Here is a 24,780-nt window from a genome sequence, read left to right on the forward strand (position 1 = left end):
GATTTAATTGGGATTATGTCATAAATGACACAACTGTGACAGGCCATTCAGGCAAACAAGAGCTCAAATGGAAGAAACTGTTCATAGGACAGCCATAGCCCAGTTGGGTTTTATGGAAGAAGAGATAACAGCCATATTAGTTAGCCAAATGCCATGCTGGATACTCAGCAAACATGTGGAGAACTGTTATCTGGTGTGATGAAACCAAGATGGAACACTGCTCACACTCTAAGAACTTCATTCCCACAGTTAATATGTTGATATGTCATGCAGGTAACGCATTCAAAAGGACCTATGAGAAATCAGTCTGACCTCATGGATGGTCCTCAAAGAGAGGAAATTTCACATCTGAATTGTGACCCTGAAAGTGGCTCTAGGACAGATCATGCATACACAAAGACAAACTCTTTTAAATGCTACATTGGCATTCATTCATAACAGAGCAGTCTGCAAACTGACAGAGTGTCTTGATGCTGTATCAACATTCATTCAAGCATTAAAGACCTCAAAGAGAGCGCCCACAGTTTTCATCAGTGGGGACTCGGCAGTCTTTCTATTGCATTGCCACAGACAAGGCTCACCCGGCAAGAACATGTTTGTTTGTCTCCCATCTCTTCTTCTCACACGTTTACTTTTAGTTTTAATGGTAGGCAAAGCAGCTGCCATGTAACTTCATTAGATGGTCCACCAGTTATACGGGCATGTAAATTGTGACCCTGAAACCGGATCCAGGACAAATTAAATACAGTTGCAATCAGAATGATTGCCCCCCCCCCCCCCCCCCCCCCCAGCAAATCAGGTTTGTCAAAATGTACAGACTTTTGTTTGCAGTGAACAAATCAAGCAAAAGTAGTTGAAATAGTTCGACACAACGAATGCTTCAAATGGTTTCCCAAAATTCAACTGAAAATGCAACTTCTAATGACTTCTCCAGTTTCAAAATTATTCACCCCCTGAATAGAATCCCTCAACAACAGCACAAATATGCCAAACAGGAGTTGTCTCAAGCACACCTGATTCAACTAAATAAGGGCTTTATTAGTTTGCACCTGGTGTGCCTGAGCTGGAACACATGAAATCCCTGAACTGGTTAGGGGCAGAAATATGACATACATGGGCGGGGCAGAGAAAGGAAGTTATCAACAGCAGTTCAGTGATTTTGCGTTGAGTGTTGTAGTGGGCAGAGAAAATGTGGTTGAATTGTGGAGTGTGTAGTTTGTGACTGTCTGATTCTGAGAGATGTGTTTCTTGGAGTAAGCAAATGTCTGGATTAAGTGTAGTGAGCTTCTGTAGTACTTTTGTTTTTTTTTTAACCTCGGGGCCAATACCAAAGATGTTCCAAGTCAGGAAAATGATTGATGTCATGTTTTTGGGAAATCTCTTGCTGTGTTTATCAGTGGTGTATTATAGCTGCATGTGTATGTGTAAGGGTCAGATAATATGCTAATAGGTTTCTGTGAGTTTTGCTGTGAAGCCGCTAGGTTACTTGTTGGTGTTATTGTATTGGGTTGTTTTTGTATGCAAGCATGGTGGTGTATATCTGAAACATACAACACGGGCATGGAGAAATAAACAAAACACCAGTAAAGACCAGAGGCTAGAAGCTGGTGGTGTGGAATTTTCTGGGTGAACATTGGCTTGGGAGTGAGACATAAGTGCAGCTAATTAATGTATGGCAGTCATGTTTATACCCAAGGTGTTTTGTTCTGTGTTTTAGGGATTGTGTGTGTGTGTGTGTGTGTGTGTGTGTGTGTGTGTGTGTGTGTGTGTGTGTGTGTGTGTGTGTGTGAGAGAGAGTGCGCATGTGTATTGAGGCCGGGGTAACGGGGCAGAAGGGGTGTAATGGACAGTGGATCTATGGTATTTGATTTAAAGTGTTTTTTTTGTGTCTTTTTATTTATTTATTTATTTATTAGCGGAACAGATCAAGGGGGCTATTTTATGTAATTATACATGTGAGTGTGTGATAGAGCAATACCTAATAGGCAGCTAATAAGATAGATAGATATTTATATAAAAGATGACTAGTTGGAAGAGTATGTGAGTAGACAGACACAATTCTATAGTCTGAGTAAATAGTGCGTGTGTGAGACTGGTACAGAGTTTAGTATAACCACGGGGTCATGCTTTTCTTCCTTCTTTTATCATTTCTTTTCTTATATTTAGCCATTTCTTCCTTCTGATCATGATTTCCTGTGGAAACTGGTCGTTAATTCCGTAGTCTGTTCCTCGTAGTTCTCTTCCTTTACTCATGATAAGTTCCCAGTGTGTGTGTGTGTGTGTGTGTGTACTGTTCTACCTTTGCGATGATGGGTCTTGGTCCTTTACTTTGGGGATTTTTCCCTCCTAGGCGATTAACTCGGTGGAATGCTATATTCGTTGCTGTTTCGGTGAGATTTTTGGTTTATTGATCATAATGTCCTTAATTATGTTTTCTGTGTCTTCGGATGGCTGTTCTGGGATCCCGCAAAAAACGGCATTGTCCCTCATGCTGCGCGCCTGTAGATCCAGTATAGTTTCTTTCATTTGTTTGTTTTATTTGGTTATTGATGAGAGCTGTGTTGTGATGCCAGACATTAATAGGAAAGGAGAACATTTTACCAGCTCCGTGATTAGTTTGTCACTGCTGCTCTCCCAAGACCCCCCCCCATTAACAAATTTGTAAATGTATTATTTAATGGATCAAAATATGCTTTTCACTTGACAGTGTTCCAGTGTGCATGTGCAAGAGAATGTCCCTCTGTCTTTCCTCAGCAATGCATGAGTGCTCGAAGCATCTACAAGGCTGCCTAGCAGACATGTATGAGCCAGACTGCTTTGGAAAGGAGGAAATGGACATCATCACTGAGGTGTGTAAACATGTGACCATCAAGCTTTAGAGAAATTCATTGTGTTTATGTTGGTTATGTGGGAGGCAAATGGTAAAATTCGAAGCGATACAATCAAATTAAGAACGTCCGCAAAACTATTAATGTTACGTTTTAGCCTTGTCATAAACCCTTTCTTTGTCTTGATTGTACTCTCCCCTTGAAGGAGATGATACAGAAAGAGGTGGATGATAATCTGCAGGAAAATATCTCAGACTGTAGGTACTTAATGTAGTGTAGCTGCTATTTTAGCATTAGAGCAAACACTGTAATAAACTATATGGCCACAATTATATGGACAATTGACCTTCACACTCAAATGTCTTCTCCAAACCGCTGCAACACAAGTGGAAGCACACAATTGTCTGTAAAGTGTTTGTATGCTGTTGCATAAAGATTTTTCTTCATTGGAACTAAGGGGCCTAGCCCAAACCTTTTCCACCATTACAATGCCCCGTTTACAAGGCTAGATCCATAAAGACATGGTTTACCAAGGCTGGTGTGGAAGAACTCGAGTGGTCTGCAAAGAGTCCTGACCTCAACACCACTGTGCACTTTTGGAATGAATTGGAATGCTGACTGTGTGGCAGACCTTCACACTGATATCAGTCCCCCCCCACAAAAAAAATGCTTCTTTGGATGATTGAGCACGAATCCCGACAGCCACGCTCCAAAATCTAGTAGAAGGCCTTCCCAGAAGAGTGGAGTTTATTATAATAGGGAAGGACAGACTAAATCTGGACTAGGATGTTGAACAAGCATATATAAGTGTAATTTTCAGGTGTCCACATACTTTTGGCCATATATTGTATCTCTCTCTCTTGGTATTATGGTGTTGGCATTTAGTGTTCTGTAATTTGTATACAGTTCATAATCTACAGGGTGTCGCAAAGTCTTCAAACCTATGGGGAAATTAAAACTTTTTTAGCAAAATGCAAATTTGTTTACAAAGCATCCTCTGCATGATTACCATTTCTTTGTAAACACGTATGTAGTCATCTCTCCCAAGTCTGGCAACAGTGTTGTGTGTGGGGGTGGGGGGGTGAGATGTGCTTGTCATGTTTCCTGTTATAGTCCATTGCAATATTGTGACACCTTCTGATCCATTCATGAGTTAGATCTGTATTAGTTTTTTTGTGAAAGACATTCTTAAAAACTATCCGGAAAAAAATGTGTGTGTATGTATACATTATATATATAAGTATGAAACATTTTGCTAAAAAGTGTTAATTTTTGCCATGTATGGAGACCTGGGGCAGCCTGTATATTGGTTGGTACAGGGGTCTGTTAAATCTGGGTGTTTTATGGGTGTGGGAATTGGAGTGTATGCTCTGATCACTTTTGTTTTGCAGGATACAGATGTTCTGTGGGGAGATTTCCATCAGAAGCTTGTGGACAGTGCACTCATCTCAGTGGATGCCTACATGGCTCAATTTCCTGAAATTAAGGTTGTCTTTGTCACTAATTAGTAGAATGTGTTTGCTCTACAAAATATCACTACGATATGAGATGAGATGATGAGCAAGTAGTGTAATTTTAAATATGTTACAAGACAGGTATATTAATCATGCATTTCAGATGTTAGCTAACTAATTAGTAGGTGCGTTAAATTTACCAAACACTTACACAATTTGTATTTACATTTACAGTTAAATTTATAGCATTTGGCAGATGCTCTTATGCAGTGCTACTTACAGAAGTGCTTTGAAGTCTCTGTCAATAAATACATCCTGATCCACTGGTTCACTAGGTCACAGTGTAGCATCAGTCTAAAACTCTGTTGGGGAGGTAATATAGTAAGAAAGGCACACAGACAACACAATTTGTGTGTGTGTGTGTGCTAACTTAAGTACTTCAGGAAGAGGTCAGTCTTTAGACGTTGTTTGAACAGTGACTCAGCTATTCGGACAACTAATTATGAAAGTTTACCACTTATCAGTCAGAGTTTGATATCAAAAAGGGAGATGAGGTACCAGAATGACCAGATGTTTTTTAAAAAAATAATAAATAAATAAAAAAATTTAAAAAAAGATCTAACCATTGGAGTGTTGCCCTGTCCAAGTCTTTTTCTTTCCTCTCTCTTTGCTTTTGTGGTCCACTTTAATGTTCATAATCTAAAGCCATTCTGATAACCAAGTAGGCTGGATGGCTGCTGCACAGAAAGCATTAACTTGAAAAAGTGATCTAATTAGACTGATCATTAGTGATTTCACCTGTTGAAATTTTATCACAATTTTTTGTTCGATATAATGCATAATGTAAAGTTATAATGCATATCTAAAATGTGATGGGGTCATCACAGCTGGCTCACTTAACAGGGTTTTACCCCCTGTGACTTTTGTGAACTGGTTGGTACAACATTCGCTCCACTCTCTCACTTTCAGCATTCCCCTGCATGGAGGCCTTGCGGCTTCTTCTGGTTTTCGAATTGCACCCTTCCTTCCTGGAGTTTCACCTATTTAAGCCCATCACAAATGTTCACCCAACGCAACTAAAAACCATACAGGCTTGTTCAGTGCCACTGGTTCCATATGGATTTCTCATGTTACACCTAACCACAAAAACCTACCTACGTAAAACAACGAGACCCGTATAAGCCACACCCAGTGACTAAGGCTGTAGCAAGCCCTGCTGGCACCGTTAATGCATGCTCAGTGCCATTGATTCTGTATGGACTTCTCCTAACACCACACAAACATATCTACACATCACAAACGGGCACCCTTCCTCACCGATGTTTCATTGATTTGAACCCATGACACCTGAGAAGGGCTGGACAGCAGAACCAGCATCCTGGAACTGCCTCCTCCACTGCACCAGTCACTTCCCTGTTCAGCTCTGCCCTGCCAGTTTGATTTTGCCCCCCCACCCCCCTTTAGACACAACCACGGGGATGCAGTGTCCGCCTGCTTACTGATGACCAACTTCTTTCTAGCTGGACCTTTTAATACTTCTTACTTACTTCTAAGGCGTCCAGAGTGATTACCCTGGAAAACCCCTGCAGCCAAGCTCAACTGGGAGATTCCAGGTCTTCCAACCCCTCTTCTGACTCTTGAAGGTTTGAGATTTGTATTTCCTGGGCTTTTGCTTATATGCCTCTTCCCTCCTCTCTTCCCAGGGCACTGGGAATTAACTCAATTAAAATCACTTGCTTCATCCCTTTCAACCAGAGCAGGATGTCTTTTCAGACGTTAGTGACCACAGTTTCTTCTGAGAATTTAAGCTGCCTTCTGATGTCCACCCGCATTTCCCAGTCACTCACTCTGACCAGGACCCATGTGCCCCCTGGCTCCTTAACTGCTTTATTGCCTGGTCTTAGACAATGAATGAAGCATGGACCGTGCACTTGATGTTTTTGTTTGTTCCTGTTCTTTGCTTGTTCTAACCCAAAATGCAGTCGGGCCAGTTCCTTGTCATACTTCCACTTCCCATCCGTCGGGTATATTACATTCCCATCTGTAAGCTTGTATGGGAGGAAGAGGCTGGCTGCTCCAGGCTGGCTGGCAAACACTGACGTCCTGGGAGTCACAGCTTCATGACCTGATGTTCTTTAGCCGCCTTGTACTCTTCTACCAGAGTTGTCCTTGGTGGCACACATACAACAGCGAAAATGTCAGAGAGAAGCGAGGCTAATTTCCATCTTTTGCCGAAAAAGAAATTTAAAATCAGCAGTGTGGAATTACTTTGGGTATCCCAAAAACGAAAGGGGCGTTGTCCTCGGGGATGGATATCCAGTTTGCAAAAAAAAAAAAAAAAGGAAAAACAGCCCGCCATGCAGATCAAGGGATATGTCCCACTTATAACTTTAATCCCTAACAAAAAAAGGTGTGAAAGTTTAAATGGCAATCATAAAATGTGCCATCAAAATAATTTTTCACATCCAGTCTTCTGGCTACATCTGTGTTGTCTGTCCATTCAGTAACCTCTGACTTACACACACACACACACTAGCCATCCAAGCTGCAAATTTAATATATGTGAAAAATTGGAATATCGTGTAAAACATTTGCGAATAAAGCACCGTTTCCATCCCATGTGTTCAAGAGAACAAAATAGTCACTTCCAGGGAAACGGCCGCAAAGTATAAACACAAATGGAAGTTGTTGTAACCGGGGAAGCCACTGTGGCTCATGTTATCTCATCCCACTGTGGCCTCATGTTATCTGCTGTGGCTCAGGTGGTAGAGCGGGGTGTCTGCTAATTGTAGGGTTGGTGGTTCGATTCCTGGCCTACATGACTCCACATGTTGAAGTGTCCTTGGGCAAGACACTGAACCCCACGTTGCTTCCGATGGCAAACTAGTGCCTTGCATGGCAGCTCTGATATATATATATATATATATATATATATATATATATATATATATATATATATGAGAAACAATGTAAAGTGCTTTGTAGAACCGCTAAGGTTAAAAAAAAACGCTATACAAGTGCAGATCATTTACCATTTGTACCCATCTGTTTTCATTCCTTTAAGTGTCATTGTAACTTAATAATAATAATAATAATAATAATAATAATAATAATATAACCGATTATTTTCTGAGCTGGTCTTCTGTACACTGGGTCAGAAAGAATTCTCTTTGCTAGTCTTAAAACAGACTGCTCCTAAATCAACTGAAGAGATGGGTGTTGCTGTCAAGTTTATCTATTCTTCAGCTGGGATGTCAAATTAGCAATCCAAGATATAATTCCGTTAATACTCTCCAATATACAGTCAGACAGGTTCATAAGTATTTGCTCATTTACTTTTGAGTCTGTGAAAATGAAGGGATTATGTTAAAAAAAAATTTTTTAAAAAGACAATAATTCCTGAATGTTTAATGCAATATTTTTGTTAAACCACTCCTGAAAGTCTTCACTGCAATCATATCCTAATTACCTCCACAATGGATTTGAAATTAAGCATACACAGGCAAGGTTGCGAAAATAGTGTTACTGTCCAAATATTCATGTACCCAACTGTAGCGTTATTAAACATAATCATGAGCTCCATAAATCTCCAGTCGTTACAGTAAGTATAATCTTGGCTACAATCTGGAACACAGATTCTCACCACAAAAACCTTGAAATGCTTATAAGAGGAAACCAGGGATATGCTTTCATTATATATAAACAGAGGCATGTGATAATCTGTTCCTTTTTGGATCTCCTCTGTCTTAACAGTCAATTAGAATGATTGACACTCCATTTTATGAACCTAAGCCTGAATTTTTTTGCCACAATTTGTCGCCACAGGCACGCATCGCTAAACGTGAAAGGAAGCTGGTGGATTTTGATAGTGCCAGACATCACTTTGCCTCAGTACAGAAAAGTAAGAAGAAGGATGAGGCCAAGATTGCCAAGGTACCCTAGCATGCTATGTGTGAGGTTAGAGTGCATATACAGTATAATATACTAATATATCCAATTAATCTAAATAATCTTGTAACTCTGTGTGTGTGTGTGTGTGTGTGTGTGATCTCAAATTTAAATTCTGGAAATGTGTGTTAACAAAAGTGCTTGGCTTGCTTGCCGTCTGTCTTTCTTTCACTCTCTGAATGTCCAAGGCTTGGTCCTGATGTCGAAATCTGCTCCAGGATGGGCTCAGGGAATAATCTCAGCACGTCAGATTGCACAAACTAACCTTACCAGATGCCAGGTGACAGACCTAACTCCTCATTAACTCCCAGTTAATGCCCCAACTTCCACTTGCCTGACTCACAGTTCTGGCATAGACTAAACTGCATCTATCCTAAATCTACCGCAGGATGTACAGTAACTGTTCTAAAAATGACATAGTTAATGTGGTCTTACTTCACCTAAATGTTATGATGGGACTGTAACTACAGTAATATATGTGTGTGTGTGTGTGTGTGTGTGTGTGTGTGTGTGTGTGTGTGTGTGTGTGTGTGTGTGTGTGTGTGTTTCCTCAGGCTGAGGAAGAGTTGGGAAAAGCCCAAAAGGTGTTTGAAGAAATCAATTATGACCTTCAAGAAGAGCTCCCATCTTTGTGGAACAGGTGTCACCTCATTTCTCCCTCTAACATTCTGCTCCTTTATTTGTGTTCTTTCTAATACTCTTTGTCTAGCCTATAACTCAGAAATCTAAATTATTTTTTGATAATGCACTCATAGAATTTAAGGAGTAGGAAAACAGCATTTGAAAGCAATGATAAACAGGTATGTGGAAGCCTTAGTTTATACCAGGTCCTGGAAATGCTGATTGGTTGGCGGGGAGTCATGTCTGGCTGCATACCTGGAAAGGTTTCTCCTCCAAGGGTTTTATCAAGAGTTTCAGAGTAATATTGTTCAAACTAAACGTTCAAGTGTAAACAAGAAAGCATTAAACGACAAAGTGTAAGCAGAAAATCGACATGCGTCACAGCTCACAACAGAAACTGACATTCTAAATACATGAGTTTAAAATGAGTCACACCGTGAGTTTCTTAGGCCGGTGTCTTTAATAAGCTTTCTCCTCTGTGATGAAACTCCAGCACTGGACAGCACAAGGGAGTAGGTCAGGTTTTGTCCCCTCCGTTTCTTGTTTGCTTCACATACAGCTATATGATCACATTGTTGTGGAATGGATTTATGTAAACAAAACTACAGTCAGGATATTGTGCAAAGTGTGAATATAAAGTACAAGTGTTATATTGACTGTGTTTTTAGCTTAATCCTGTACAATCACACTTTTTTTTTTTTTTTTTTTTTTTTTTCTTCTTCTAACAGACTTCTAGTAAAGAACGTAGGTGATACAAACCAGAGCGACTCAATAAAACATATAGCATTGGTTATTCCACTATTGATAGATTATGCAGCCACTAGCATTGCCAGGCCACAACTCTAGGGTCCCTGGTGTAGTCCTGAGCTTGGGTTATTGTCTATATGGGGTTTGGTTTGTTCTCCCCACGTCCAAGTTCATTTCCTCCAGCTTCTCTCTACAGCCCCTATGCGTGCATAGTGCCTTGTGATGGCCTGAGGCTCATCCTGCTTCGTGCCCACTGTTCTCAGGATACATTTTGGATCCACTGCGACCCTGAACAGGATACAGAAAATGTATTAATGAGAAGTAATTTTTATAATAAAACCCAATATGTACAGAAATGACCAGATTAATAACAATAACTAAATAAGAACCAATTTGTACCAATGAAAACATTAGTCACTTCAAGAAATGCATGCATTTCCTTAAAACATGATCATATGAGAACTCCAGAGGTAAGAGATAGGAAAGTGTATAACACAAACGTGCAGTAATATTCAACCTGATGTTAATATAGTGTATCGTAAATCATAAATTAAAGGTTTAAATTTAAAGTGACTCTTCAGTGAGCATGGACATGTCATTTGGGGAAAACATTTGCTGCTTTCCCTGTCCTTGTACGCCATTCTTCGTTTCCTTTCAGTACCCTTCGGGGGAAAGTACAGGTAGGGAAGCAGTGAAAGGCAAAAAGGTGCAATTTAAAATATAAACGAGAAGCTATTACTTGTGTGTCTCTTTTTGTTGACATGTAACTCAGTTTCAGTTTCTCTCTTTACTCCTCAGCCGTGTTGGTTTCTATGTGACCACCTTTCAGAGTATAGCCAGGCTGGAAGAGGAGTTCCACAGAGAGCTGGGCAAAGTGAGAGCTCTGCTAACAATCACCCTATTTATATTAACACACTTGCTGTAGATAAAAAAGATAAATAAATAGATGCATCTGTTATCTCAAAGGGGAAATTTGGGGATTAGCTCTGTCATTCCTTAGTATAAATCTCTCTTTCATTCTCAGCTGAACCACAATCTATGTGATAGTATGACCAAACTTGTGGAGCAGCGACAGACTGAGTGAGTGTTTATTGTGCTTTGAGCTTTGTCCTATTAGATCTGGTCTTTTTCTACTAGATCTAGCATGTCAAAACTGACTGTAAGCCCCAATACTTTGTGTATACTAAAACAAATTCCACATTCCTCACAGAAATGCTACTAGCAAAACTACTGAGAAGAGGTAATTAGACTTTTGCTATGTTGTTGTGTGTGTGTGTGTGTGTGTGTGTGTGTGTGTGTGTGTGTGTGTGTGTGTGTGGTTAAGACATAATATGGTTCAAAGTAGCACTAACACCAACATGTTTAGGCAACACCTGTTCTACACCTGTCATCTTGTCCTCTGTGTGATTTTTGCATGAGATTTTCAGGAGTTTTTTTTATAGCGTCACTGATTCTTTTTACCTTCCTGCAGTGAAGTAGCAGCCAACCACAATGTCACAGCAGAGTCTGGGTCTGACATAACTAAACCAGCATCTAAGGTACTGTTCTATTGACCTTCATTTGTAAACTAAAAGAGAGAGCCGGATAGAGGGGTAGAAAGAGTGAGAATAATGAGATAAAGAGAATAATTCTTCCTGGAGTCCATAATTGATCTCGTCAAACACCTTTTTAAGTGCTTTTTCTCTGACAGTACACACAGATATATTACTGCAGTTACAATTGCAACCAATCTGCAACATATGCATGAACTAAGGCATCAGACCAGTATGGTATTTTAGAACAGTTCATGTGCATTCTGCAGTAGCTTCATAAATGATACAGTTTAGTATGTCAAGATGGAGTTGGGACATTAATGTATAGATCAGTGACTGTCTGTCACCAGGCATCTGGTGAGATTAGTTTGAGCAATTTGATGTGATTTTGTTTCCCTGATCTCAGCCTGGAGAAGAGAGCTATGAGAAAAGTAGAATTGCAGGTGGTTAGGTGTGTTCTGTGGCTTCACAAGCAGATACGGGATGTGGTGTGTGTGTGTGTGTGTGTGTGTATGTGTGTGTGTGTATGTGTGTGTGTGTGTGTGTGTGTGTGTGTGTGTGTGTGTGTGTGTGTGTGTGTGTGTGTGTGTGTGTGTGTGTGATGCTGAATGCAACAGGAATTAAAAGGAATTCTACAAATACATACACTACACAGAGCATAACACAGACATGCACACAGGGTGTTTTAGTTTAAACAGAAATGTTAAAAAATTCTTGGTTTATGGCATTAAGCTAGAACCCCAATTCCAAAAAAGTTGGGACAGTATGCAAAATGCTAATAAAAACAAAGAGGAGTGATTTGTAAATGTACTTTGACTTGTATTTAAACAAACAAACAAACAAACAAAAAACGTATAAAGACAAGGTATTAGTTTAAAGACAGCGGCATAGTTTTTTGAAGGTGCATTTATTTTGAAACTGACGCATGCAACACGTTCCAAAAAAGTTGTGACGGAAGCAATTTAGGACTAATAGCGACGTGATGTGAAATAGGTGAGGCGATCGTCTAATCATAGTATATAAGGAGCCTCTAAAAAAGGCCTAGTCCTTCAAGAGTAAGGACGGGTCAAGGCTAGCTGATCTGCCAACAGATGTGTCAGGGAATAATCCAACACTTTAAGAACAACATTCCCCAAAGACAAATCGGTAGGATTTGGGGAATTACACCTTCTACACTGCACAATACAATTAAAATATTCAAGGATTCTGGTCGAATCTCGGTGCGTAAAGGGCGAGGCCGAAACCACTTCTGAATGTGCGTGATCTCCAATCCCTCAGAGGTCACTGTCTTAAAAACCAGTATCACAGTGGAGTCGTGTTTTGTGGTCCAACTAGTCAACATTTTAAATAGTTTGTAGACAGAACAGCCGTCGTGTTCTCCGGGCCAAAGATGAAAAGGTTCATCCAAGCTGTTATCGGCGTCGGGTCCAAAAGCCAGCGTCTGTCATGGTATGGGGGTGTCAGTGCCCATGGCATGGGTAACATGCACATCTGTGAGGGCATCATTAATGCAGAAAGGCCCTGTATAGTTGCGCAGCTGAAGAAATGGGAGAAAATTCTGCTTGCTAAATTTAAGCAATTGGTGTCTTCAGCACCCAAACGCTTAATAAGTGTTATTAAAATAAAAGGTGACGTTACACAGTGGTAAACAGTCAACTGTCCCAACTTTTTTGGAGTGTCTTGCAGTCATTAGATTTGAAATGAGTGTATATTTTGAGAAATAAATTACATTCACAAAGTAAAACATTAAATAATGTGTTTTCAATGTAGTGCAGGGCGAATTGAATTTTCAGATGACTCTTTTGTTTTTTTTTTTTTTGCATTTTCCATACTGTCCCAACTTTTTCGGAATTGGGGTTGTACAATGTTATTTGTAAATCTGTCATCTTTACTATCTGCATGTGTATATTTTGTGTGTGTGTGGAAGCTGAGCTGAGACTGGGGTGACTGGTCCCCCAGCCCACCATATCTTCTTCAGCTGCTGCGGTCCAACAGGACAACGTACGGTCCCTTCCGAAAGTATTGACACAGCAAGGCCAATTCTATTGTTTTCACTGTATGAGATGAAAGATCAGAATTTCAGCATTCATTTCCTGATATTTACATCTAGATGTGTTAAACAACTTAAAACATGGAACCTTTGGTGGCAGACCAAACAATTTTTAGGTGAGCAAAAGTATAGGAACAGAGTCAAAGTAAATAACACTTGATATTTGGCTTCTCATCCCTTGCTTGCAATAACTGCATGAAGCCAGTGACATCACCAAACTGTTGCATTTTTCTTTTGTGTTGCTTTTCCAGGCTTGTGCTGCAGTTTCTTTCAGTTGTTGTTTGTTTTGGGGTGTTTCTCCATTCAGTCTCTTCCTCAGAAGGTGAAACTTCTGAGACTTCTGAAAAGGTCCGGTGATCGGTTTGGTCAGTCTAAAACCTTCCCCGTTTCCCCCTGATGAAGTCCTTTGTTGGGTTGGCAGTTCTTTTGGCTCATTGTCTTGCTGCATGATGAAGTTCTTCCCAATTATATTTGATGCATTTCTTTGTAAATTGTAAGACATTCTTTCTGTAGACTTAAGAATTCATTCTTCCAAGCTATGACACTTCTTCCACCGTGCCTGACTGGTGTGCTTCTGTGTTTTGGATCATGACTTTGGCCTTTCTATCACTTTGGTAGAGGTTCCAGAATTTTTGTGGCTCATGGTTTTTTTCTTTGCAAATTCCAATCTGGCCTTCTGATTCTTACTGTTCATGAGTGGTTTTCATATTTCTGCACTTTGTGGATTGTGATACCTTCACCCCTGCCCTGTGAAGGTTTTTGGTGATGTTGAACAACTAACTGTTGTTTTGGGCTCTTATAACCGTTGTTTGCACAGCTCTTATAATGTTTCTGTCATCAACTGATGATGTTGTCCTTGGCTGACCTGTCCCATGCGTGGCCATTAGTACACCAGTGGTTTCTTTCTTTTTCAGGACATTCCAAATTGTTCTATTGGCTGTGCCCAATGCATGTGCAATGGCTCTGATTGATATTCCCTCTTTTCTCAGCTTCAAAATGGCTTGCTTTTCTCCCATAGACAGTTTTCCGGTCTTCATGTTGGTTTATCCATTTCAACAACAAATACAGTCTTCACAGGTGAAACCTAGAGGTCAAACCAAGAGTAGACATTCAGAGAAGATAATTTTCTAAAAAATAAACTTTACCGGGCACACATGGGCAGCAAGAAACACCTATCAGTCACATGTTCAAATATTTTTGTTGTTTAATATATCTATAAATTCATCTTTTGATCTCAAACCCAAATGTCTTCAGTGTATAGTGAAAACAATAGAATTGGCCTCGCTGTTTAGGGGGGGCACTTTAGGCAGGGCACTGTAACCAACCTTTTTGAAGATATACTGGTCCCTGAATAAAGATTTACTGACCTGTCACAGGTCAGCAATGCCTCTCAATTTGTCTTTTCTCTCTCTCTCTTGCTCTCTCTCTATTCAAACCTTCACCTGATCATTCTTGTAGCCATTTTTCTTATCCGTTCATGAGTTCACAATATGTCCCTCACACAGTTATTTTAAAAATCCTGCCACTCTGTTTTTTCTATACAAAGTACTGTAAAGCTGTCCATTCTGTCTGTTTTCCAATGTTGGTTTTTAGCTTGTAGGGAAGCAGGGATTTTGCCTGTAGGATCTTTCAAACCAGTGTTTCCAATCTTATAGTGCTCAGAACAGTTCCATAAACCTATCCCTTTAAAGGTACTGTGTGATTTTTACTTGTGCACGTGACAGTTTGATGGCCCTACAGTGGGCAGTCTGATGGATATGGACGTGGATGCCATGCAGGCCATAAGTGCTCCACCACCTGCTTGGTGGGTTAAGACAAAGATCAAAGACAAAGACTGAGAGAGGTCAGATGTATAAGATGTGCCTAAGATCTGTACATGGTAATGTTTATTCTGATGTGAGGATTTAGTAGCAAAATATCCAGAAAAATGGTTGAGACACCAAGAACAACGCTAGTTATGCAAGTAGCAGTGGTTTGCATGAACATCAGATAACCTCAAGGGTCAGTGTTTAACACATTTTTGCCAAGTAACCACTGAGTCGGTATTGGTTTTGACTGGTTCTGTTCATAGAATCAGTTACATACATGCTAACTAGCATTCTATGTCGAACCGCCTAACCTGACTGGAAGGGTGCTCAGATATCACTGCCACACTGCTCATACAGCCGTGAGCTGAGCACACAAGCTAGTCATTCAGGTATGGTAGTATCCTCATTCCTCTGGACACCCTATGTCTTGGGTTAAGTGTCCCACTGCAAGAAATGCAGTTCCGCATCACAGATGGTTCAATTGCTGCAGACTGGAGTGACAAATCCAGTGCAAAATTGCTAGAAAGTTGCCTTTATGTGCCAAACCTGTAGCAATATCATAATATCATAAGTGCCTGTCAGAATGTCATCATTATGCCTGCACTTGTCGCTTGGGCAGTATACACTCTGGTGCATTATCACGCTCAGAGGCGAACCGAGATTATGTGGGTTCTGACAGATTTATGTTTTTATGATGTCTTCATGTTACCCAGAGATATTGTTGTGACCCTTTACATCTGTGGAGGAATCGCAGTAGATGCATGTTTCTAAGAATTCATTTCTTTTTTTCTTTTTTTTAAAAAAAAATAATCATAACATAGAAAAATGAATAAAGTAAGGGGCTACCCAACAATTGCTGAATGCAGTCTCAAAACTGGATCCTTTTCCCCCTGTGAAATATAAACATTTTAACAAAATATTTCATTAGCTCCTACAGATATAATTATACAATATACTTTTAAAAGTAGTCAAAACATATCGAACAGAGCATAAAGTGTTTTATTTTTTACAGCTTCATGGTCTGTTTTACAAATAGATCAAACCTCAGTGAGGAATGTCCATCTTCAATTAATGTTAACGTATATTAACGAACGTATTATCCAGGGGCATTAGCTGGGCTGTTAATCAGCTGGGACTGAACCCAGACTCTTCTCCATCAAAAACCTTTTAAAAGTGTACTTCTAAATAGACTTTTTCCATGCGTTTATTTTCTTGGATGTCCGGGCTAATTGCTTAAAAATGTAAGATTGGACAAAAAGTTGGATTTATCATAAAACTTGCTTTAGTTGTGATCACTGTTTGTAGGACTGCCAGACCGACAAAATATCAAATGTTTTGGCTATCTAACATGACTCTGTTAGTTTGGTGTCACTAGACAAGGGGAGGCACAACTAAACTATCACTGTATGGGTTTAGCCGCTACAGTGCCATGCAGAGTGCGCCATCTGTCCTTATGCTCTGCTCAGATCATGTTCACGTAACTTGGAACACATTTACATTGAGACATTTACACACCTTGTTCTCCTGGTTCAGCAAGAGACAATGTTAGTGTTTCAGTTTCAACCCCTTTGTTAAAAATATATATATGTGAGCTAGCATTTGGCAGAATTGAGACCTGTCAGCCAATAAGACACTGGTATTTCCAGTAAACACTGTCTGATTGGTCTTGCCTCTGTTCAATGAAGATAAAATACAACACTCTGTTTACTGAAGATACAAAATTACAACACTGCCGTCTTCATTTATTGACGTTCAGTTACATAGTGATAAACCGCTCCACGTGGAGAATTATTCAGGGCTAAAGAAAAGGTTTTTGGGGCTATAGCCTCCAATTCCCAAGCCAGGTTACACATGTGGTATTCACTAATGTATTAACTAATGTAAAGTATTGATTCACGGGAGCAAGAGACACAGTACAGGTACTTGCCAAGCGGTGCCGCCGGAGTTGTGCACATCATTCCCTGTATCTATTGCATTTCAGCCCACATTAAGAATTGCTAACACTACTCAAACCATGCTAACCCTAGTTAACTATTACAGGAATTCGTCTCATAATGAGGTGAAATAAAACTGAAGATGGATAGAGTAGGGTTACTCGATCCCGCACTCGGACTTGAGTCCGGAATCGAGTCCAATTATGAAGGACTTGTCATGCACTTGGGTAAATTTGTATGTGACTCTGACTCGGACATTTTTGACATTTTGAAATTTCCCCCCCCCCGAGTACAGTCGTGTCCGCGTCATGCGTAACATGAAAAGAAAGATAAAAAATAAATAACACCACATAATTAAGATAACAAGAACTGAATGAATGTCTCCCTGCCTGACACACTTGAAACACGTCCACAGAAAGCCGCCTCACCGTGCAAGTACCGAGGGTGCTTCTCATTTCTTATTTGCGCATCCTTGTTTCCTTTCCTCGTGTCTTTGCTCCATCCCCTTAGGATGCAAGGATGAGACGCGAGGAGAGCGGAATCGAAGCAAGTCGAATGGAATATTTTCTCTCTCTCAAGCATCACTTCAAAGCGATGTCAATTAATGATGACTATGCTCAGCTGGATTACCTCACTGCGCTCCAGTGATCTGCCGTTATGCTCATTTTTTTGATCTGCTGTTATGTTGTTGGAGTTTGGTTAATAACATTCATAATGAAGAAAAATGCATACAAAATAGTATGTGAAATGCATTAATTAAAACAATGAATTAATAAACTGCATAAATTATCGCATGTTTTGTGCTGCTTTGCATATCCAAACATGCAAGCATCAATTAATTGCAATCCTCATTGTAAGCATATTATTTAATTATATTTTGCACAAAATTCCATCATATCACAGGACTTTTTGTTTGAGATTGTGGCAGATGTAAAGGAGGAGGGGACTTTATACGTGCTCAGGGTTTTCGACAAGAAACACTTCCGCATAGGATACACCTGTGTATCCTCGCTCCTAGCTTCCTCACTCCTCGTTCCTCGCCTCCTTGCGGTGTATTTAGAGAATTGATATGTCCTTCAAGATGGTTGACGTCGATCAATTTCCAGTCACGGGCTGGAGGATGGAGGAGCGAGGAAGCATCAATTTGAGTATTGAGAAGCACCCCGAATGGACTCTATGCTCGATCGCTTCTGCATTTTGTCTCCGCCAGCTCAGTTACATCCGGTGCCGCACCGGAAACCGTTTTCGCCATTGGCAATAACTGTGTGAAGATGGCACAGGAGAGTGTGACATATTACACTCACTGTTTACAAGAGCGTCCCCAGATTTCTGTGAATGATGAAGGGCTTCAAATGATATATTTCGAGTTACATCGACAACTTTTGAGGGTGAGTATTCTCATGCTATATCCGACTAGCGAATCTAGCTATGTGTCCGTTTCTGACAGTTCATACCTGTCTTTGTATTTCTTTATCTAATTAAAATTTACTTTATGCAATAAGTTATCTGCATTTGTATCCACCTCTTCCAGTCCATGACAACTTGAGTACATGGTTCACTGTAATTGTACCTTTTTGAGTATAGTTAAATCAGTACTTTTACTTGAGTTTAAAAAATAAATAAATAAGTAAATAAATAAAATTAACCTACATTAAATTAAATTTTAATCATTGGTGCAGAGTAAAAATATATATCGATGCATTTAAACATGGAAGACTCTTAGAGTTGAACTTTGACCAGGTCTCACGTAACGGAACGCTTCAGTGTTTGGCCGAACTACTGTCTTCCCACCTTGATACTTTAACTTTCTTGAAGCCATTACTCGTGTGTGTGTGTGTGTGTGTGTGTGTGTGTGTGTGTGTATGTGTATGTGTGTATATATATATATATATATAATATAAAATAAATTATTATAAACAAATATAGTTTCATCGCGGTGAATGAATCGTATGGAAGAGTTTTGCCGGTAGTACACTGAGCTATAGGAACGCGCTATAAGGAAGTACAGTCACTGGCTGAGATTTTACCGGAACTATGTAAGCAGCGTTCTAAGTTTTCTTTAGCATATTATTATGCTTGGACGGTCAAATAAATACACAGACATCATGTCAAAATGCAGGTCTGGCCAAGTATTCATGCAAACACAGTCGGTTATGTCTTAAGTGAATGTGTGTATCAATACAGTATACTGGATCTGTGCATTAGGTCTTAAAGTGACAGCAGTCTAATAAACCTGCTGCTGTGTTTGACATTAATGTTAATCAAACAACAAAAGACAAAGAGAAAATCACTCACTCACTCGTATGTATATGTCATACAGTGAAGTCTGTTTTAATTTACATTTAATTGCTGTAGTGTATTTCCGTAGTATTTCTTACTTGAATACTACCGACAGACCTACCTGAGAAAATGTATCGTTATTGTGAAATAAGATTGTAGTCATATCACCCACCCCTAAACATTAGCATTTGGTGATTCCAGTCTTGAATTTCATGTGAAATGTACTTCTTAATATAGTAAATATCATAAACCCTGCTGATTAGAATTTTTTTTTCTTTATTTTAGGAATTAAAATTAGGACCAACACTAGAGCCTACTTTATAATACTGTCAATGTAGTATTTGCACTGTGGCACAGTAAAAACCTTTTTGGCTGGGACTGCATAAAATATTTATTTGGAGCTATGAGGTGTGTGTCAGCATTCAATCCAATTTGGGCTGCCACTGTTTTGAGGGTGGCTGTCAGAGCTTGCCAGCTGAGCATTTGAACTGCTAGAGGAAGATCCACTTCTGGATACTGATGGAGCCAAAGTTTGACTGTCGTTTCAATCATCAGTTCACCATCGGATTAAATCGTCTCCCAGACATGGCCACTGACATCATATCTCTCATAGGCTGAGGAGTGGGATAGTGGATTGGCTATCAGGATATGTGGATGGCTCTGTTAGAGGCTGTGAGTTTCTGCTGTACATGGCTTCAGTTCTAAAAACATGTGATTTCAGCAAAGCCATATCTGATGCTAGGTTATCTACATGCTTCGAGGGGGACTCTGTGCTTGTCAGTCATCACTGTCTATGAATATTTATGGCTAGCAGGGTCTAAATCTGCAGAATGAGCATGCCATCACTATACAGTCCACAACTGAAATGTCTGGTCTGACAATTGTTTCTCCAAGATGATAAATCGTGAGGCATTGAACACATAATGCCTTATCCTCAACTTCCAGAGAGCTTAGACATTGATCACACAAATGTAAATCCTACATTCTAGCTTATTAGGTACTTGGAGCCCAGACTATGCATATAGGGGAAACCAGCAATTTGGTGATTAACTACATGGAGCACTAATCTGAGGGAAACACACCTGGATATGATAGCAAGTGAAGCCACAGGCCTGCTTCTCTTAAGACAGTGGTGGATATGTAAACTAAATGAATTGCTGAGTGAAAATAAAAATAAGCACAAATGGCTCAGTGGAGAGAAGATCTCGGGTATTATCTCAGTCGGCTACTAGTTATTGATCCATTCACTGACATAGGTTAGCTATGAGTGGTTTAGCAACAGGCCCACTAACCAGGAGATGTCAGGCTGTGGAGCTGAGCTGAAGTGCCAAGGGAGGCCCCACTCAAACAGTTGGAAAAAATAAGAAATTTATGGTAGTCTGTCTCCAGCTTTGGAGGCCAGGTTACCTGTAGCTCTGGCAGTGTAGTCATTGTTATGCTGATAGCTCCAAAAACCATTCAGGGTTGAGAAAAGGCAAGAACTAGATAGGTAAACTTCATCACGACAAACTTGGCTTGCTGGCTTGACAAAGCCAATCTGAAAGTTTAAAATAGTTATCAATTTGAAATCTGAAGGTAATGTGCAGTTTTAAGAAAGAGAGAGAGACAGATAGAGAGGGTACCAGTATTGTAGCGTTAGATAAAAATGGGTGCCAATACTTCTAGAGATGGATAGATAGGGTTACAATACTTCTAGAGATGGATGGATGGATGGATGGATGGATGGATGGATGGATGGATGGATATATGGCACTTGTAGAGTTGGCTAGATAGGCCAATACTGCTAAAGTTGGATTGCTAGGTCGGGGGTTAACATGCACATGATATCACGTGACCTCACTAGACTACCCATAATGCAGTTTTCCTCATTGAGCGGAGTGTTTTGATATGTCACATGTCTGTGTTGAGGTAGTTTTGTGATTCCACATATTTTGGGGGTTAACATGCATGTGGCATCACGTCACATCACTAGAATACCCATAATGCAATCCTCCTCATTGAGCTGAGTGTTTTAATGTGTCACTTGCATATGTTGCAGTACTTTATTGATTCCACTTATTTTGGGGGTTAACCTGCATTTGATGTCATAAAAATACCCATAACGCATTTCTGCACACTGAGTTGATGGTATTGTCATCCCACATAATGCAATTATCCTCACTGAGCTAATTGTTTTGATGTATGACATGGCTGCAGTAGTTTGGTGATTAGTTTATGGCCTCTCTTGCTCCTCTTGACTCATTTTTACATTACTGTGTATTGGGAAATCCGATGAGAAATTCCATGCGACGTGCATGTGGGATCCATTCCCAAATGGGATTTCCTGATTCTCTGGACCAAGGCGAACACTCCTGAGTTTAGAAGAAGTAGCTTGAAAGCTCAAGGAGTTATAACAGTCAAGTCAATGGGAATTTTGTCCATTTTGAACTTCCGTGATCTCAATTCCGATCACTTAGAAAAGTCATAATACACTAAGTCAGAATAGCTTGAACGTCTGTGGTGAGTTTGGTGCATGTAACTTGAAAGCTCTGGCAGGAGTAGCATTTAGATATTTTGGGTCTTAGAATAGTAATAATAACTTTAAAAAAATTTGTTTTACATTTTCTAAAGAAAATGTGAGTGGTGCTTGCCCATGGAAAATTCGACACCTACATGCAGCAGCACATATGACATCACTAGAATACCCATGATGCAATTCTCATTGAGCTGAGTGTTTTGATATGTCACATGTCTATGTTGAGGTTTGTGATTCCAATTACTTTGGGGGATATTGTGCATGTGACGTCACTAAAATATCTATAATGCATTACTGCACACTGAGTTGAGGGTATGGTCATCTCCATAATGAAATTCTCCTCACTGAGTCGATTGTTTTGATGTATAACATGTGTAACATAGTTTGTTGCTTAGTTTATATCCTGTTAGGTCCTACTACTGATTTCTCAATGAGTGTGTTTGGTGAAATTTCATAGGGAAATGTTGTCTGGAATTTCACGTGACACATACAGTATCTCACAAAAGTGAGTACACCCCTCACATTTTAGTAAATATTTGATATTTTTTCATGTGACAACACTAAAGAAATGACACTTTGCTACAATGTAAAGTAGTGAGTGTACAGCTTGTGTAACAGTGTAAATTTGCTGTCCCCTCAAAATAACTCAACACACAGCCATTAATGTCTAAACCGCTGGCAACAAAAGTGAGTACACCCCTAAGTGAAAATGTCCAAATTGTGCCCAATTAGCCGTTTTCCCTCCCTGGTGTCATGTGACTTGTTAGTGTTCCAAGGTCTCAGGTGTGAATGGGGAGCAGGTGTGTTAAATTTGGTGTCATCGCTCTCACACTCCCTCATACTGGTCACTGGAAGTTCAACATGGCACCTCATGGCAAAGAAAATTTTTTATATATAATATGCAGAAAGTGCAGGAGTAAGTATTGCAGTGCAAGTGCAATACAAGTATTATGTACAGTGGAGTTAAAAAAATACGGTATCAGTGAATATATTAAAATATAGACAGTAGGGGTTGCAGATGAGAGGTCCATTGTTAGGGTGGGAGGCATCCTTAATGATGTTTTTTGCCCGTCCCAGGCAACGCTTGCGGTAGATGTTATCAATGGTGGGTAGCTGGGCGCCGGTTATTCGTTGGGCAGTTTTAACTACCCTCTGGAGTGCTTTGCAGTTGGAAGCGGAGCGGTTGCCGTACCAGACTGAGATGCAGTTAGTGAGTATGCTCTCAATGGTACAGCGATAGAAGTCCACCAGGATCCTAGGACACAGGTGTGCTTTTTTGAGGCTCTTTAGGAAGTAAAGGCGCTGCTGTGCCTTTTTGACTATGGTGGAGGCGTTAAGGGACCAGGTGAGATCATTTGAGATGTGGATGCCAAGGAACTTGAAACCAGGCACACGCTCCACCACAGCTCCACTGATGTAGATGGGGTCAGTGCTTGACTTCCAGTCCGCCTGAAGTCCACGATGATCTCTTTCGTCTTCTTGATATTAAGTTCCAGGTTATTTGTGGCACACCACACGGCCAAGTGCTGAACCTCATCCCTGTAGGCCGTCTCATTGTCGTCCTTTATCAGGCCTAACACCGTGGTGTCATCTGCGCACTTGTTTATGGAGTTGGAGAAATAAACAGTAACGCAGTCATGGGTGAACAGGGAGTACAGAAGCGGGCTCAACACGCAACCTTGTGGCACGCTGGTGTTCAGGGTGATGATAGAGGAGGAGAGGTTGTCTAACTTAACAGATTGAGTCCAGTTACAGAGTGAAGTGCTGATACCAAGCTGGCTGAGCTTGGAGATCAACTTGGAGGGGATTACAGTGTTAAATAGTGAACTGAAGTCAGTGAACAGCATTCTGACGTACGAGTTTTGACTGTCTAGATGGATCAATGCAGAGTGGAGTGCCGTAGAGATGGCATCCTCTGTTGACCTGTTGTGGCGATAGGCAAACTGATGTGGATCCAATGTGGCAGGGAGACATGATCTTAAGTGTGATTGGACCAGTTTCTCGAAGCACTTTGCAATGATGGGGGTGAGTGCAACTGGGCGGAAGTCATTGAGGGCCGTGGCAGTGGAGTGCTTTGGTACTGGCACAGTGATGTCAGTCTTCAAACTGGTGAGGACCGTTGCCTGAGCCAGGGACAGATTGAAAATGTCCGTAAAGACCCCAGCCAGCTGCACCGCACAGGCTCTGGAGCACTCGCCCAGGTATTCCATCCGGGCCGGCTGCCTTCCATGCATTCACCTTGCTCAGAGTATAGCAAACATCTGTGATTGAGAATGTGAGAGGCTGATCAACTGGTGGGAGAACCACTTTGAGGGGTCTCCCTGTTGTCTCTGTTGAAGCGAGCATAGAAGTGGTTGAGCTCATCAGGGAGGGAGGCAGAGTTGGCGGGAGGCACCGTGCTGGGTGTTTTGAAGTCCATCAGGGTCTGTATGCCTTGCCACATATGCCGGGGATCCGAGGAGTTGAAGTGCTCTTCAATCCTCAGTCTATATGTATGTTTGGCCTGGCAGATTACCCTTCTCAGATTGGTCCTGGCAGAGCTGTAAGCCTCCCGATCTCCAGACCTGAAGGCTACATTTCTGGCATTGAGCAGGAGCTCAGAACTTCTCTATTCATTCAGGGCTTCTGATTGGGGTAGATTTTTTTTTTTGTGTGTGTGTGTTGTAACTCTGCCCACATGATGTGCTCCAGGACAGAGTTGGTGTAAGTATCACTGTTAATCTGTGTAGTTGTGGTGACCTGGGCAGCAAACATGTTCCAGTCTGCATGTTGAATGGAGTCAGCACCTTCCAGCCAGATCTTGACGGTCCTCATTGTGGGTTTCACACCTTTTGATGACCGGGGTGTACTTTGGGAGCAGGAACAAAGAAAGCTGGTCCGACTGCCCTAGGTGGGGGAGGGATGTAACTTTTGTATGCATCAGTCACGCTGGTGTATACATGGTCCAATGTTGTATGCCCTCTTGTGGAACAGGCAACGTTCTGATGAAATTTCGGGAGAACAGATTTTAAGGTGCAGTGATTAAAGTCCCCAGTGACAATGAAGGCCACATCTGGGTGCAAG

The 24,780-nt window shown here is 40.7% G+C and overlaps 1 protein-coding gene across 2 annotated transcripts in view; it reads left to right on the forward strand.

The window, feature by feature from the left end:
- The window catches only part of bin1b (bridging integrator 1b), a 46,556-nt gene that overhangs the window by 10,412 nt on the left and 11,364 nt on the right, over positions 1–24,780 (forward strand). Inside the window, exons 4-12 of one of the 2 annotated variants that reach the window (XM_047158975.2) lie at positions 2,755–2,849; positions 4,220–4,315; positions 8,108–8,215; positions 8,785–8,870; positions 10,397–10,472; positions 10,623–10,678; positions 10,809–10,838; positions 11,070–11,136; positions 17,433–18,773. In XM_047158975.2, the coding sequence (XP_047014931.1) occupies positions 2,755–2,849; positions 4,220–4,315; positions 8,108–8,215; positions 8,785–8,870; positions 10,397–10,472; positions 10,623–10,678; positions 10,809–10,838; positions 11,070–11,136; positions 17,433–17,570 (752 nt within the window). In that variant the 3' untranslated portion in view covers positions 17,571–18,773. Of the gene's footprint in view, positions 1–2,754; positions 2,850–4,219; positions 4,316–8,107; positions 8,216–8,784; positions 8,871–10,396; positions 10,473–10,622; positions 10,679–10,808; positions 10,839–11,069; positions 11,137–17,432; positions 18,774–24,780 lie in introns of those variants that run through there. The other variant, XM_017481410.3, reaches the window with a different exon arrangement.

Source organism: Ictalurus punctatus, chromosome 12 (assembly GCF_001660625.3).
Source record: "Ictalurus punctatus breed USDA103 chromosome 12, Coco_2.0, whole genome shotgun sequence".
NCBI classification, from domain to species: domain Eukaryota; kingdom Metazoa; phylum Chordata; class Actinopteri; order Siluriformes; family Ictaluridae; genus Ictalurus; species Ictalurus punctatus.